This window comes from Pagrus pagrus (assembly GCF_965226575.1).
Source record: "Pagrus pagrus genome assembly, chromosome: 11".
Lineage (NCBI taxonomy): Eukaryota > Metazoa > Chordata > Actinopteri > Spariformes > Sparidae > Pagrus > Pagrus pagrus.
In genome coordinates, this window is record NC_140195.1 from 5,316,056 (window position 1) to 5,331,084 (window position 15,029).

A 15,029-nucleotide genomic window follows, 5' to 3' on the forward strand; every position below is an offset into this window, starting at 1 on the left:
CTGTCATTTCTGGCATGGGATCGGTCATATATATAAAAAACATTTGACACTTAGATTAATCAGTCGATCCTTTTTGGTATTACTCTTTGCATTTAAAAACTCATTAGTAAAGCCTTTTAGTTTAAACACTTGAAGTATATATTTCATATCCAGCTTCTGTTTGTGGCTACAAACACCAAATGTGTCTTCGTCTTTTTGTTTTTTTTGCTGATTTCTGAGTTCGTCGGCTGCTGATTCCCGCAGGATTTATGTGCTGCGGTCTGCGGCCGTGCAGAGAAACACCGCAGCCGACACAAGATCGTGTAGGAGGGAGAGTTGGCAGTGTTGTGTCAGGGGCCGAGGAGGAGGAGGAAGAGGAGGAAGAGGAGGAGGTGTGCAGACAGGCAAAAGTTCACCCACAGCAGGCAGACTGGTCATCTAAGGTGGAGCGCTCAACCCGCCGCCAGACTAGATATCTCCTTCGGTTTGAAAAACATCAGGAGTGTTGATCTTGGAGCGGCCGCGTGCAGTCAGGAGAGACGAATTTGTATTTGTCAGGCCGACTCAAGTTCCTAATTTTCCTGTTTCCCCCCCAGTCTTTCAGTCTCCTTTTTATATTTCACTCCTTTCCAAGTCCAGACGACTCTCTGGATGACAGATGATCTGATGGAGGCTCAGCTGGGCTCCACATGCAGAGAGTTTCAGACTTTCAGTGTTGGTGGACTGACACGTTTCAGCCTGTCGTTGTGTAAAATGTGATCCTGATACTGCTACAGGTGATGTTGGGTACACTCGGCTCACCTGGTACGACGGATGTGATGTCACCTACTGAGAAGAGAGAGCAGAGGGTTCACAAGATCACGTGGTCACATCATCTTGCAAATCCGTCTTGCCAGGCTTCAAGCTATGTGTTTGTGGTCCAAACTACAGTGGGTCGGTCCAGTCGGTGTGTTTACGATGTAACGGACCAGCAAGAGAAGCGACTGCAACAATGGCGGCTCCTCAAGATATTAAGAGCAGCTGCTGTAGTCATCCTCAACTGGCTTCAGTAAGAGTTTGATTTAACAACCGGATCTCCTTCTACTGTTGATCTGATTGGTTGATGTTGGCTTGTGATAGACGATGATAGACAGACGGTTCGTCCAATCACTTGCCTGGACAGGAATACCAAGAAACGTGAGGTCACCAAACTTTTTTTAAAACGTTCCTGTCAGATTTGACCAGTGATTCTGCAGATGTTAATGTCCTGGTGACCGTTGAAGGTGAAGTGATGGCTCTCTCCCCACTTATTTAGAGATGGACCAAGTCTTGCAAGCCTGAAATAAGTGCCAAGATGGCTGCTGGGTGGCAAGACTTGTCTTAAAAGGCCTTTGGTCGTGCTGGTTTTGATCTGATCTCGTGAGATTAAACTTCTGCGGAGCAAAAAACGAGACATCTTAATGACACCAGAAATGCTTAATTATTCCCACAGAGACCTGACTTTACTGTCTAATCTCACGTTGTGTGTCTTAGTTCAGAGCTTTATTGTTCAGCTTCCTGACACACGACAAAGAAATCCTCATCCACATCGGCGACCAAGACCCTGAAAAATTGTGGCTGAAAACATGGATCGCGCAGACATGTTGTATCTATTCTGAGACTCCTTGTCTAATCTAATTTGCATTTCAGAGGCTTTCTCACCACAGGCATAAACAAAACTGTGCAGAATTGGTTTAATAGCTGCATTATTCTATTTCAGCCTCCTGTGGTCGACAGCAGATCCAGCGTGTCTCCTAAAAATGTACTTCGTAGCTCTTCTTGCTCTCAGCCGGCATGAGCCTCCGTCGCTGTCAGTGATTTACGAGGCCTGTCATTGTTTGGAGAGAGACACATATGTCCTTCTTCTGAAATAGACTAGAGTAGACTTTTTTGGGTCTTTTCCACGAGGACAAGCTCGGTCAGGTGGCAGTGAAGGCCGGTCACTGTCAATTTTTAGTCGCTGCTTCACTGAGAAGAGCCCTCGGGGCCGTTTGGGGGTTTGGCTTTTTATCCTGGCAGATGTAGAGGACACAACAATCGGCCACGCGCTCCAGCCTTCAGAGAGCGAGCGAAGTAAAGCAGGTTTTATTAAAAGTGGTGGAAGTATTCTGCTGTTTTATCTCCTTGAATTTGATCGTGGGTTCCTGTTTTTCTGCAGTTTAATTTATGACTTCCTCGTATAAAACATCTTTAATAATGTGCAAAACTGGGGAAAAGTCACCGGTTCAAGCTTCTCAAATGAATATTATCTAGTTGTCTTCCTCTTTCCTGATAGTAAACTCAATATCTTTGGTTTTAAGGTGTTGATCAGACTAAACAAGTCATATTAAGGCGTCACCACTGACTCTGATTACTTGTGATGGCTATTTGTTCCCTCCAGGCCGACCTTCAGTTGACCAAATGATTAATCGATTGATAGTTTAAGCAAGAAAACTTCAAGAAAGTAGTTAAAAAGTGTCTTGTTTTGTGCGACCAACAGTCCAGATTCAGAAGGTCTTCAGTTTACAGTGATATTAAATTATAATGTATTTAATAATTCATTAGTCCATCAGCAGAAAAGCCAACAGCATCTGTTTTGATTAATTATTAATGATTAAAGTTATGGTTCAACATACTTCCTGCTTCTTGAATGTGATGATTGCTGCTTTTCTTTGTCTCATGTGACAGTAAAGTGAATATCTTTGTGTTTGAACCCTACTCAGTATTACTGATGATTAAATCGAGCTCGCCTGCTTCTTTCTCATTATGAGATGCTTGACAACAAACATTGTGCGGCTGCAACAGATTATTAATTTCTCATTTAAATTATTAATGTTTTTTGGTCTATAAAACATTACAAAAATGTGAAAAACTGACAAAAAAGCACATCTTAGAACCTAAAGTTTGTCTGTAAATGTCTCAAACCCTTTAACATTCACTTTATTTAACTGAGGCCCAAGAAATGCAGCAAATTTCCACATTTAAAACCAAATGTTGGGAATTTTTGCTTAAAAAACATATTAAACTATTGGTCGAATATCAAAATAGTGCAGTTGCAGTTGTTGCAGCTCTAAAATACTGACTGTCAGTGAGACACTTTATAGACTGGATCACTTTGAAGCCTCTGGGCACGTCTGCATGACAAACGGCAGCAGTATTAGATCTTGGCACAACGAGCATGCTGCATACTGATCGGCTCGCCGATGCCAATGAGACGAACTCCTTGAACTTTGGTGTTGACATTTTTCGATACTCGATAGTGTTGAGGCAACTCGGTCGGTGCGATAAAAGTAAATTCGATACTCAGCCGCGCTAACGACAGCAGCGACTTCCGGGGAGGCGACTCGCGGTTGATTTGTTGATGCTTGTGTCATATGTTTTGTTTTGCAAAAGTTTCCCCCTCTGCTGCAATCAATTATTAGTCTATTCAATGTGTCCGTTTTTGCGATCACTTCAAAAAACAGTTAAAAAGCCTCTACGTTTCTGGAGTTCAACGTTTTTCTGCTTTATAAATCAGATGCCGGATCCAATAAATGTTTGCCTTACAATGATTTATCTCATCATGGACATTGTAATCAAATATTTAGGATCCTGCAGATCAGATTACAGCAGATCAGTTGCCTCGAGCTTAATATGCGACCTGGACGTCCGTCCTCTCCTGAACTCGACAGCAGACGGTGCCTTTACAGACTCGGCAGAGATCAGACACAGGAAAACAGTTCGGCGGGAGTGTTGGTGGTCTCCTTGTATTGAGTCCGCTGAATGAGTGGGTGGGCTGGGGCGAGTCGTCTGTCTGCCAGGGTGGATGAATGTTGCTGGTGAATGGCTGCCACTCAGCTGTTTGGCAAGTATTTAGCATAGCAGGCAGTTATAGGAGGGGGGGGATGGTGAGCATTTATATCCACTTGTAGAAGAGCAACCAGGCCTTAATATATACATACTGACATTACTGATGTGAGCACCTGTCCTGAGACATACATGCTAACCCTGTGATGGATACCACGCAGCTTAAATCTATGCATCCACCGACGGGTTAATGCTCCTCCGGCCCTGCAGCGCGTCGCCATCCAAGCATAAATGAGTAATTACTGCCGCAGCAGACACGTCACTTCTGGGAAGCCATTAGTGCAGATGTGTGTCGTTGAAGAAGGGTTTGAGGTTAATGCAGCGACGGCGGCTGCACTTCGATATAGTGCAGAAATGCGAGGCGTGTTTACAGAGCGGCTGAGCTCTCTCTGAACAGAAAGCAGGCCTGTTTTAAGTATGAGGAACACATCTGAGCTCTCAAGTGGAAACGAAAGCCCTGGCTTATGAAACAATAGTCAGGGGCTTTGAACACATGTCGGGGAGGGTATTACTGGAGACATCTGAACTCCCTCTGCACCTTAAATGCACTAGGATTGGGTTACGAGAGAGGAAGATTACGGGGGCACTGTGATTCTTAAATTATTTGGACGATGATGTGAATGTGAAGCCAACTGGAGGAGTGCAAGAGTTTCTTCTGAGGTCGAAAGATCGAAGGCAAGGATGGAAAAATTAGCTGTTATCGACTGTCTGCTAAACCCTGGCTGCCTTAGTTATTGTGTGTCAGGGTTTTTGTTCTTGCATGTACTTTAAAGTAACAGTGGCAGATTTAACACTTGACAGAGCAGGACAGAGCTGCTAACGTTAGCTTAAACTCTCATATAGCATCAATTTAATCAATTCCTTGCACTTTTTTCTGTTGCTGTTGTTTGGTTTTGCAAAGTTTAAAGTCCAAACTCTTTTACTGTCGAGTATCGCTCTCACTATGCACATCGACTCAGCATTTGGAGTTTCTGGAGGGGTTTTAACCAGAAGTGTTGTGAGGAGCTTAGATATCTTTCAGTGGCCGGCTAGTGCTTTTGAAAATGTACTGGGTAGGGTTGTTTTGAAGTGCTTGGCATTGCATAGCCAGGGGTGCCTCTGTGACCCTGCATAGTTCATGAAATGGTCTGGGAGGAGGAGGAAGAGGAGGGGGATGGGAGCGCTGTGCAGGGCAGGGGGCATTAGGAGCCACACAGCTAAGAATAACCCCAGCTGAAGGGGAATACTCTCAGGGATCCCCCCCCCCCCTCCAATCAGCCATTCAACCCTGCAGTCCAGCCTCAATTAGGACACTAAAGCGATCAATATTCTAACAAAACGCTGCCATTTTCTCCAGACAGGAAGTGGCTTTGTCACAATAGGGGCCCTCAGACAGACAGGGGCCGCCCCCGTCTCCGACTCCCCTTCGCCTCCCCCACCACCTCCCGTCTGCCTCCTCCACACTGATGAAACCTCGTGTGGTGGGTTTTTAAAGCCACGATTCAAAAGGAGAGATGAAAGAGATTAAAGATACTGCAGAGACTGATGTCAAACAGTCTGATGATTGCTGAGGATCACTTGAAGCTTGCTGCTCTACAGCTGTTCTCATTTGTATGCTGGCAGAGAGACGACACCGCTGCATCGCTCACCGGCTAATTCGCTCTCCCCAGCGGGGCCGCCGTCTGCAGCTTCAGTCGGTGTGCCCCAGCTGGCGGTTTGGTTGCGGGGGACGGCTGCATTTGAGGGGTCACTACCTGGACCCAGTGTTGGCTCTCTCCTCAGCATCCCACCTGCTCGTCCTCCATGCAGACCACCAGGCTGCTCTGCCGTGATTCACCCTCCCAAAACACAACCCTTTGGGGGCGTCGGTGCCTCAGCTGCATCTCCTGCAGCCACCCGGTTCACACGCAGCAGCCGAGCCACTCTATAAAGTATAAGTACAAATTTGAAGTACTTTACTTGAGTATAGAGCTCCACAGTCACTTAAGTTTTTTTATTTCATGCTATTTATACTTGATACTGAAAAATAAATGTACTTTTTTACTCCACTACATTTATGTGACACACAAAACAGAAAATATGATGCATTGCTACATATAAAACTCCTCATCAGTGTCTAAAACAGTTAAAGAAAACAGTAAGATGTTATAAACGCATGCATGCATCTGTAATCGGTTATATAATATTTTTAACATGTTACTGTTCAGGTAGAAACGGAAAGCGAGCTGAGAGAGTCCCCAAGGTCCAAACTCAAACAATACAAAATGCAAAATGCAAGAAACAAAACAATGAAGAGCGGGGAAGATGTGAAACAGGATTACGCAAGAATACAAACAGGAACAGGAAGAGGAGAGGCATGACGGGGAACAACTGGAAAACACAGGCTTAAATAGTGACGACTAATTAACAAATGAAACAGGTGAAGAGGAGAAAAAGGCAGGAAAAGGACAAAGGGAGGAAATGAAAAAGCAAAACATGACACAAGAGGACGGTTTTAAAAAACTGTCCTCTGAGATGATGAACTGCAGCGAGTCTTCAACATGGCATCATTTGAATCTCTGCAGACTTGCGGTGGCTCCTGAATTAAAGAGAAACAGAGGTGTTCTGCCACTTTGGGCCAGTAAACAGCACCTCCGCTCTCCTGGACGCCCCGTCAGCATGTCACCAGCCAGAAACCCACCGGCGCTGCAGCTTACTCAGCACAATCTCTGTGTTTATTATGTTTTTAACACATAAATGATCCCAGACTCAACGCTGCTACGCTAACAGAGCTGACAGAGCTAACAGAGTAACTTCAGTCCGCCTCAACAAGTCTCATCGAGTCAGTCGGTGACTGGATGTGTGTTTAATAGACTGCCGACAAGGTTTTAATGGTCATCTCCTGTCACAGGAGCCGTGTTGTGAGTCCTGTTATTATCTACTTAGCTTCTCCGCTCCCCCCGTGGTGTGAATAAGGGTCAACTCACGAGCTCATCGGGGACCTCTGCGGCCCACTTTAGGAGATGGGTTGCCGTGGCTACAGGCCCGGGAGCGCTGTGTGCATCCATTATGGGAGGCATGTGCGATGGGGGGGGGGGGTTACAGCCTTCAGGGGTTTCAGCGGCAGCAGCTGTCCCTCAAGACAGAGGCCGCACATCTGGAGCAGCTAGCTGGGCTGTCGCTGTGTCGAGCCTCACTGGTTCAGCTGCATCTGGAGCATCTGGAGCTGAAACTCGTCGCCCACTGTGACCTTTTTTAAACTAACGTATCGAAGGTTTAATGGTTTTGCATTGGCAATAAGTTGCTTTGTCAGTCAGCCTTTTTCATTTCCACATAATTACATGCCTTTGGCGAGATTTAATTATAAACGTACGCCATCATGTCCTTGGCTTGTGGCCTTTATCACCAGCCGATGCTTCCTGGTGACCCCTCGTAGCAGGTTTGTCTATAAACTGTGAGCAGTTTAACCAAAATGTTTCCATAACGAGTCCATAAGAGGCAAAATCTTCAGTGTTTTACAAGGGAAAAAAAAAAAGGCCAGAAACAATTAAGAAAAGTTTTGATCGTAATGATGTTTTATGTTCTTCTTTACTGTCTTGTTTACCATCTGTTGACCCCTCACATGAGTCTTGTGACTAAGTGGGAGGTCTCCAGGTTTCCTCCAGGTTGGGAACCACTCAACTAAAAAGTTTGAGAGAAAAGAGTTTTTCACCCGTGTCCGTTTGTTGGTTTGTGATCAGGATTACACAAAAACGACTGAACGGATCTCCATGAAACTTGGATGGAGGATTGGTCTCAGCTCAGAATAGACCCCATTCACTTTTGGTGCTGATCCAGCTAAAGGGATGGTTCCAGGACTTTTTTTTTTTTTTTTTTTAAATGGCAACACACCCTGTGGCTGCTGAGGCGCCTCGCCCACTAGTAGAACAGGTTGTGCTGCGTTGAACATGCATCATATTATCGATGAACTCTATATGACACCTTTTAACTCCACCATAGTTTGCTAATTGCTAGTTTAAATAGGTCATGTATTAACCGTGTTGTGTACCTGTAGACATGAAAGAAGTAAAATACCCAAATAACATTTTAAGATCAGTCTGGCTGCTGCTGAAAGGCGTGAGGAGCAACGAGCCTCCTGGAAAGCGAGAGCCTGCTAAGCTCTGCGTTATCACAGGAAAAAAAAAAAAGGTCAGTTTTGAAAAATGACATCAGCAATGAAAACAGCTTTGCTCACAGCGAGATTATCCCTGGGTGTGGTTGGCTGGAGGCCGTTCAGCTGGAGATCAGCTGAGGTTACAATAACACACGACCACATGTGGGATAATATGGAATTGATTATTTAGGTAATGTGTGTTTCCATTCTGCATGAGTCCGAGCTTTTGACAGATATTTCCTCTCCGGTGTATTTCCAACCCCCCCTGCACGCCCTCAGATCCTTATAAAAGGAGGTGGTGAGAGTAAAAAGCCGTGGAGGAGGAGGAGGAGGAGGAGGAGGAGGAGGATGAGAGCACGTGCCATCCTTCGTCCCCTGAGCTCTCTGCAGCTCCGGCCAGGCGGGCTAATCCACCCACGGCCAGAGAGGGAAAAAGATGAGATAGAGATACAAGTTTTATATCCCGCCCAACCTTGGCCGATATATGCCACAGACGCTCTCATCACGGAGCCGCTGTGTGTGTGTGCAGCTGTGATTCGTTACACTTGATACCAAATAGAAAACTGGTCTCAAGTGTGTCAAAGAAAGCAAGACAAGAGCAGCCAGTATGAAGGAGGGTCTGATACTGATATAGATTATTGGTAATCCATCGAAATGAGTTTTTAATTCAATGACTTCATAGGCAGTATTTGCCAATATGGACACAACTATAAAAATAATGGAATCATGACCCGAAACTCGTGGACTTGGTCTCAAAATTAAGAATAATCAGTGATGAAAAGTAACTAAGTACAAGCACTTGTACAGTAATTGAGTAAAGTATTTTCAATCTCCTAAAAACACTATAAAATCTAAACTTATTCAATGAAGAAATATTCTGCATGGCTGAAAACGTCCTTCAACATCTTCGTTATTTTTGTAATATAAGCCAAAGTTTCCAAACGAGCTGCAATGTTGGTCCGGTTTTAAATCCCAGAGCAGCAGCACTCCAGCGACGTTCATCCAATCAGATGCAGGCGGTATGTTTTTGCATGGTTGACGCATGGTGTAGCCTTTTAGGGTCAAACGTACAAAGCTGGGAAGCCCCTGTGGACACGTACCACGAGTGGTGACTACAGACAGAGAGAGGCGGCTGCATCAGAGCAGAAGTAGCACATTTATTTTATCAGCAGCTATCCGATAATGCTGAATATGGTATCTGATAATCATCCAGACAGGCTGATAAGTCAAGTAAGCACTTGACTTCAGAAGTGCTTTTGTCAATAAACGCTCTGATGAAAGGAATCATTAATCATCTATTTTTCAAAACTAAACCGACCCAAACAAAATAAAAAGCAAACACTGAAAACTGAGAAACTGGATAATCAAAGTCTTCAGGGTAGATCCTCTGGGGAACCTGAATGTTGTTTTGGTTCAGAGCGGTTCACTGACTGACGTTTCCATCCCTCGAGCCATAACGCTCATGTGTGTCTATAACTGGGAAGACGGGTTGAAGGATGCACAGCTGTGATTATACGAAGAGATCATATTCACACTCCAGTGAAACCACAAGGTCAGATAACGGCAGGATGAGCAGCAGATAGATACGAACGTATCAAGGTGGTGAATATAGATCTCTTTATAATACCCATGTGAGAAGCTGGGGGGGGAGTTGGTGTATTCAGAGGTTACATCATGCAGATGTGAGCCTCCGGGTGTAAATCACACCTCACAGCGGTGCAGCTGGGTGCGGCACTAGTGGTGGTGGTGTTGTTGACAGTGGGGAGGTTGGATTGGGGGTTTTGTGTTGAGTCGGGCCGTCATGTTCCCCTCACTTGCGCAGAGACCTTGTCTGTCACTTTGTTTTGACAGAGCTGGACTGCTCCCAGGACGGCGTCTCGCACCCAAAAGTCTCGCCCGTCGCTGCTCAGACACGTCTCTCGGTTTTTGGCTTCGGCAGAGCTCCCATCTGTCACTCACAGATTTATGGGGGAGTCCTCGTGCCTTTCTGAGAGAGCGTGGGAAATCACAAGCAGATTGTACAAACGGCTGTTTTGCAACCCTGATAAATGACCTTGATGGAGTTTTCTGGTTGCGCATCACAACACGAGCGCTCACAGCTTCTCCTCGCTTTTCTGTTTTTCAGGGCGAACATCGATGAGGTGGAGACGGAGGTCGTGGAGATCGAGGCGAAACTAGATAAGGTAAGACGTTTGATACTATTATCTGCAGATGCACTTTATCCGTCGGTCCGTCTGGTCCTGTTTGGCTGATTTCAGAGGCAGGAAATTAATAGTACACTGCTCCTCTGTGGGTTTGGACTTTCAAGCATGTTGCTCTTCTCACTACTCTCCAATCACTGATCTCCTACATTGAAAGGCATCTTAATATCTTCAGTCAGGCCAGCTGACACTGTTGGTTCACGTCTGTGTTCTTGCTTTGCAAGTCAGTTGAGATCAGGCCAGGATAACATGCCCATCAGCTACAGCTCTGTGCCTGCTGCGTCTACTTTGAAGCACACCTGCTGTGACATCACCGACTGAGGTGTGGCCAGGTGTGCAACATGCTTGAAAGTGTCGGAGCTGCTCTGTAGTCTGGTGGTACAGCTGGTTACTTCTGTATCTCTTGCCAGATAGCGGCAGGGTGAACAGACTGCGTCCAGGTTGGGTGATGTTTTTTTAGCATCCTTTGTGTTGCAGCTGACATTACACACAGCTTTGCCCTTTATACAGCTGCTCACTTACAGCATTATAATACCCTGCAGTGCCTAATCCTGCAGTGCTAACATCGCTAGCCTCCGCTAATGTCACTCAACAGTTCAGTTCAGGTTCAGTGAAACGTGACGTGGCATCACTGCCAGGACTCACAACATTAGACTGCATCACAGCGGCTTTCAAAGCATCCAGTTTCCTTGTAATGAGGCAGCCAGATGCTTTTCCCCCCGTAACACTCGTGTCCCCGGTCCATCTGCTCCTTTTGACGTTGAATCACGGTATGTACTGTATATTTGCGAGCCAGGATTAGTCAGTTCTCCTTTTTCCTGCCATCACTGCTGGAAACTGGAATATTTCTTATTCCATAATCAAACTATCGTCTTCCAGTTCCTGTGAAAGTGAAAATCTTGGACTCGTACTTTCCTCTACTCACTTACTCACATTTGGATGTGAAACATCTGCAGTTCTGGGATCGATTAATACTTTTTTTTTCTTTCATCCTGCGCATGAGTAATTCTAATTTAATCCAGTTACAGTTCAACATTAGATCCCGAAAAGAGGGAAATCCAGTAAAGGAGCTCTTCAGTGATCCATGTTTCGGTTGATTTTCTCATCTTGATTGCCAACGCTCTGTTAGCTAAGAATAATTCCTTTCTCCGGTACACTCGAGGGCAGCTGAGGAAAGGATGGCAGCAGAGGAAGACGAGCCAGATTCAATCTAAATAAACATTTTTAATGTCATTTGTTTCTTTGATTATTTTCTTCTTTTTTCAGGCTCTATACCGGATGTATAACCATTTCAGTTTATCCCAGTATAAGTTTAAAGTTTAAAGTTTCGGCCTCACATGTCAGACAACTGATCAGTCATCAAAACTCAGCAGATTTGATTTAAAAGACGTTAAAGTTTAAGACAATATGAGAACAAATAATGACTTTCATACCTCAAAAATACGTTGCAGAAAAACTCAAAGTATGAGACAAGTTTTTCCTTTAGCAGGCAGAGAGGGATCATCACAGACCATCGATAGACCTTGATTCTTAAAGTCAAACCTGTTTTCCCTTCTCTTCTAACTTTCCGAAAATGTCTAACTACTCCTTTAAACATAATGGAAAAAAGCTCCTCAGTCTAATGTCTGGTCAGCAGCTGGGAGGAAGTGGAAGTGAAGTGCTGAAAAACCAAAAACCTGGCGTCAGAACACAGACCGAAAAATAAGAAGAGCTTAATTTTCCTGTCACGAGAGAAGAAGCTAAACAGGCTTCGTGGCAAATATCGAACATTTTGCTGACATGTACATCGTAGTGGATCCAGTGTTTGTTCACGACTCTCTGGTGCTGGATCACATTAAGTTCTCTATGTGTTTCGGGTCGCATGCCGATGACACATGGACCCCATCTGAGCAAGCAACACTACTGTATGTTACCGCAGATGATAACTAGACAACAAACACCCAGCTGTGTGACACTGACTGTGGTCCATGTGTGGGAATGTGCTTACAGGTTTTGATCTCAGTGGTGTTGAAGCATCGAGGATTGATTGTGTCTCAGAGCCACGAGGTCACGTGGAGCCTCTGGTTCACATACAAAGAGACAATACGAGCTCAGCTGCACTGTGAAATGTTCTCTGTAATTTAACAGAAAATTATTGGCTGATAATGGCAGTGATTTACGGTACTATACTGTATTTACTTAACAGTATTATCAGTGAAAATCACAGCATATATTATGAAAATACAGTATTTTAATGTATAGTTACTGTAGATCTACACATTTACAGGAGTATTACAGTAATGTACTGTGTTTCCATGTTAACCTAACCATATCGCTTGTTAGCATGTTAGCCTGTCAGCTTGTGGATCTTGTTGGACCACTTGTAGGCCTGTTAGGCTGTTAGCATGTTAACATAACTGTATGGTTCTTTACCCTTATTACAGTTTTTCCTTGTAAAGTACCATTTTTATTCTTTTTTTTTACGTTTGGCATCATAATGCCACTTGAATACAAATTCACAGCAGCTTACTGTGATATTACTTATAATTACCCACCATGCATTGCAGCACAGATTGATTTTAGTGAGTTATGATTCCAGATTCCCTCATGCAGACCAATATTTTCATGGTATATCTATTTTTTCACATTTTGTTTATGTGTTTAACTATTAAAATATATTTTCTGTCAATATTTTCTCTTTACATAAAGTTTTAAATGCTATTTCAAACACTTCCCTTTATTTACATTGTTTGGGCCTTAAAATAGCTCAAATCTAGGTCATATATCACCTCTAATTAAACTCAGAAACATAAAAATAAAAAGTAAAAGCTCTTGAAGTTTGTTTCCGATTATAAAATGTACCTTTACAGTTACTACGGCCGTGCCAACATTAAAATGACGGGTGCGTGGTGAATGTGATGCCTTCGGTTATCCCCTCCAAACTTCTCTTTTGGCTCCACAGCTGGTGAAGCTATGCAGCGGGATGATTGAGGCAGGGAAGGCGTACGTCAGCGCCAACAAGCTCTTCGTCAACGGCATCCGGGATCTGTCTCAGCAGTGCAAGAAGGACGAGATGATCTCGGTGAGGTTCTGAGGAAGAAACACAGCCTCTGTTTTCACCATTGTAGCCTTTTATTGTGGTTTTAATGTATTCATTTTTTTAGTGGATAGGAATGTATGTCTCCTGGGATCGGGACTTTCCACCTCTTTTGTGTGTTTTAGCCTTACAGCTCTGCATGTGTGTGTGTTTCTGTGTGTGAGTAAACCTGATTACTAACAGATTAGTAAGCGAGGATCTGGAAACTCACTTCTGGCTCGGCTCGCAGCAGCACCAGCGTCTTGCTGTTGACATTAAGCACTATTAAAAGCCTTCTTGGCCTCGACTGTATGACTAATTGTGAGTTTCTTATTAAAGTCGTGTTCATATTTGTAGTTTCCATTGTAAAAGAAAAAAAAAGAAGTGAATCAGCCCTGCAATTACAGTTCCTTTTTCCCGTACAAGGTTCAGGGGAAAAAATCCTCAGTGCACCTCGGTGACATTAACCAGCTTTGACTTAATTTTAGCATTTTGCGGATCTTTTCATTTTCCTCAATTTAGAATTCAAATAAATTTTGGTTTCAGTTTGTGACAGCTTTTATTGCTCCTTTTTTTAACCCTCAAATACAAACACAGCGGCTGTTCTCGGAATATTTCTTTGTCTCGTTAAAGAATTATTTTCATAATATAACTTTTTCTTTGCAGGAGTGCCTGGAAAAGTGCGGTGAAAGCCTCCAGGAAATCATCAACTACCACATGGTAAGCCGGGCCTGCGCTCCTCCTCCTCCTCCACTCTGTCCCCATATGCTCCACATACAGTAGATTGAGACGGAGCAGCACCGTGATATCATCCCATCTTCTCACTTAAGGCCCCACGAGGGTCCTGTATTCCCTTCAGAACGATACAGAGGGTCAAGCCGAGCCGTGCTCGACCCGATTCCATGTGGATTTCTTCTTTCACACATCATTAAATCTGTCTGCCGCTGCATAACCGTCAGTACTGTAGCTGTCAGTCAGAGCGGTGGTCACATCTCAAACCACAGAGGACAAGAAAGACACTGACGCTGTCTTTCCAAAGCTCCTTCAGACCTGCGTCACTTAACTTTTAATCTGATGAAAGTTTCACATGTCAGAATAAGCGCCCTGTTTTTGTCACAGTTACATTCTTACTGGGTTCGATGTGGTCACATTTCAGTGGTGACGGTGGACACCACAGACATGTAGCGGTTCTGTTTGTGCTGCTTTCTGGAGTCCACTTTCCAAAGATCCTCACATGCGCAGTAGATCGGCATCTATAGGAAGATGTGTTCCCCGCGACTACTCTCTGCTTTCTTTCTTCTGTTCCCAAACTGTGAGCAATCCCCCTCCGCAAACTGTTGCACATTTGATTGTCTTTTCTATCGTTTTAAACCTGAATTGTTAGAGATGCACACATCTTCACACTGTTTTGGAGACCTTGTAGCCTTGTAGCCACACAGAGTCGGCACGTAAACTTCCTCTGATGAGAAAATATAAGTCATCTTCCCAAACTCGTGGACGCGGAAAGTATAATTTTGGCTTGAGGTCTTTTGAAAACACTGTAATACATTAATTATCTATCAGATCATTCTACTGCGTAAAAGCTGTTTTCTCTTCATGGTGGAGCCGATCAGCCGTCCAACCACAGCAATAATCTGACCGGCTCTGTGCTTATTGTTTTAAAGTGTATTCATGCAAACTGCACAAATGGACACATGCATATGGAGCCTGCGTAACATACAGCATGTGAGCTAAATGAAAATTCAGTCAATATCTACTCAAGCTGATGAAAAGTGAGGGTGAGAAGATAATGACTACATTTTAATTTGTATCCTTTGAAAGTGGTGCAGCCTGTGAGAGA

At 44.1% G+C, this 15,029-nt stretch overlaps 1 protein-coding gene across 3 annotated transcripts in view; it reads left to right on the top strand.

The window, feature by feature from the left end:
- The window catches only part of acap3a (ArfGAP with coiled-coil, ankyrin repeat and PH domains 3a), a 74,059-nt gene that overhangs the window by 22,096 nt on the left and 36,934 nt on the right, over positions 1-15,029 (top strand). For all 3 annotated transcript variants that reach the window (XM_084365683.1, XM_084365685.1, XM_084365684.1), the window contains exons 2-4: positions 10,059-10,116; positions 13,076-13,195; positions 13,856-13,909. In XM_084365683.1, coding sequence (XP_084221809.1) covers positions 10,059-10,116; positions 13,076-13,195; positions 13,856-13,909 — 232 coding nt within the window. The remainder of the gene's footprint in view (positions 1-10,058; positions 10,117-13,075; positions 13,196-13,855; positions 13,910-15,029) is intronic.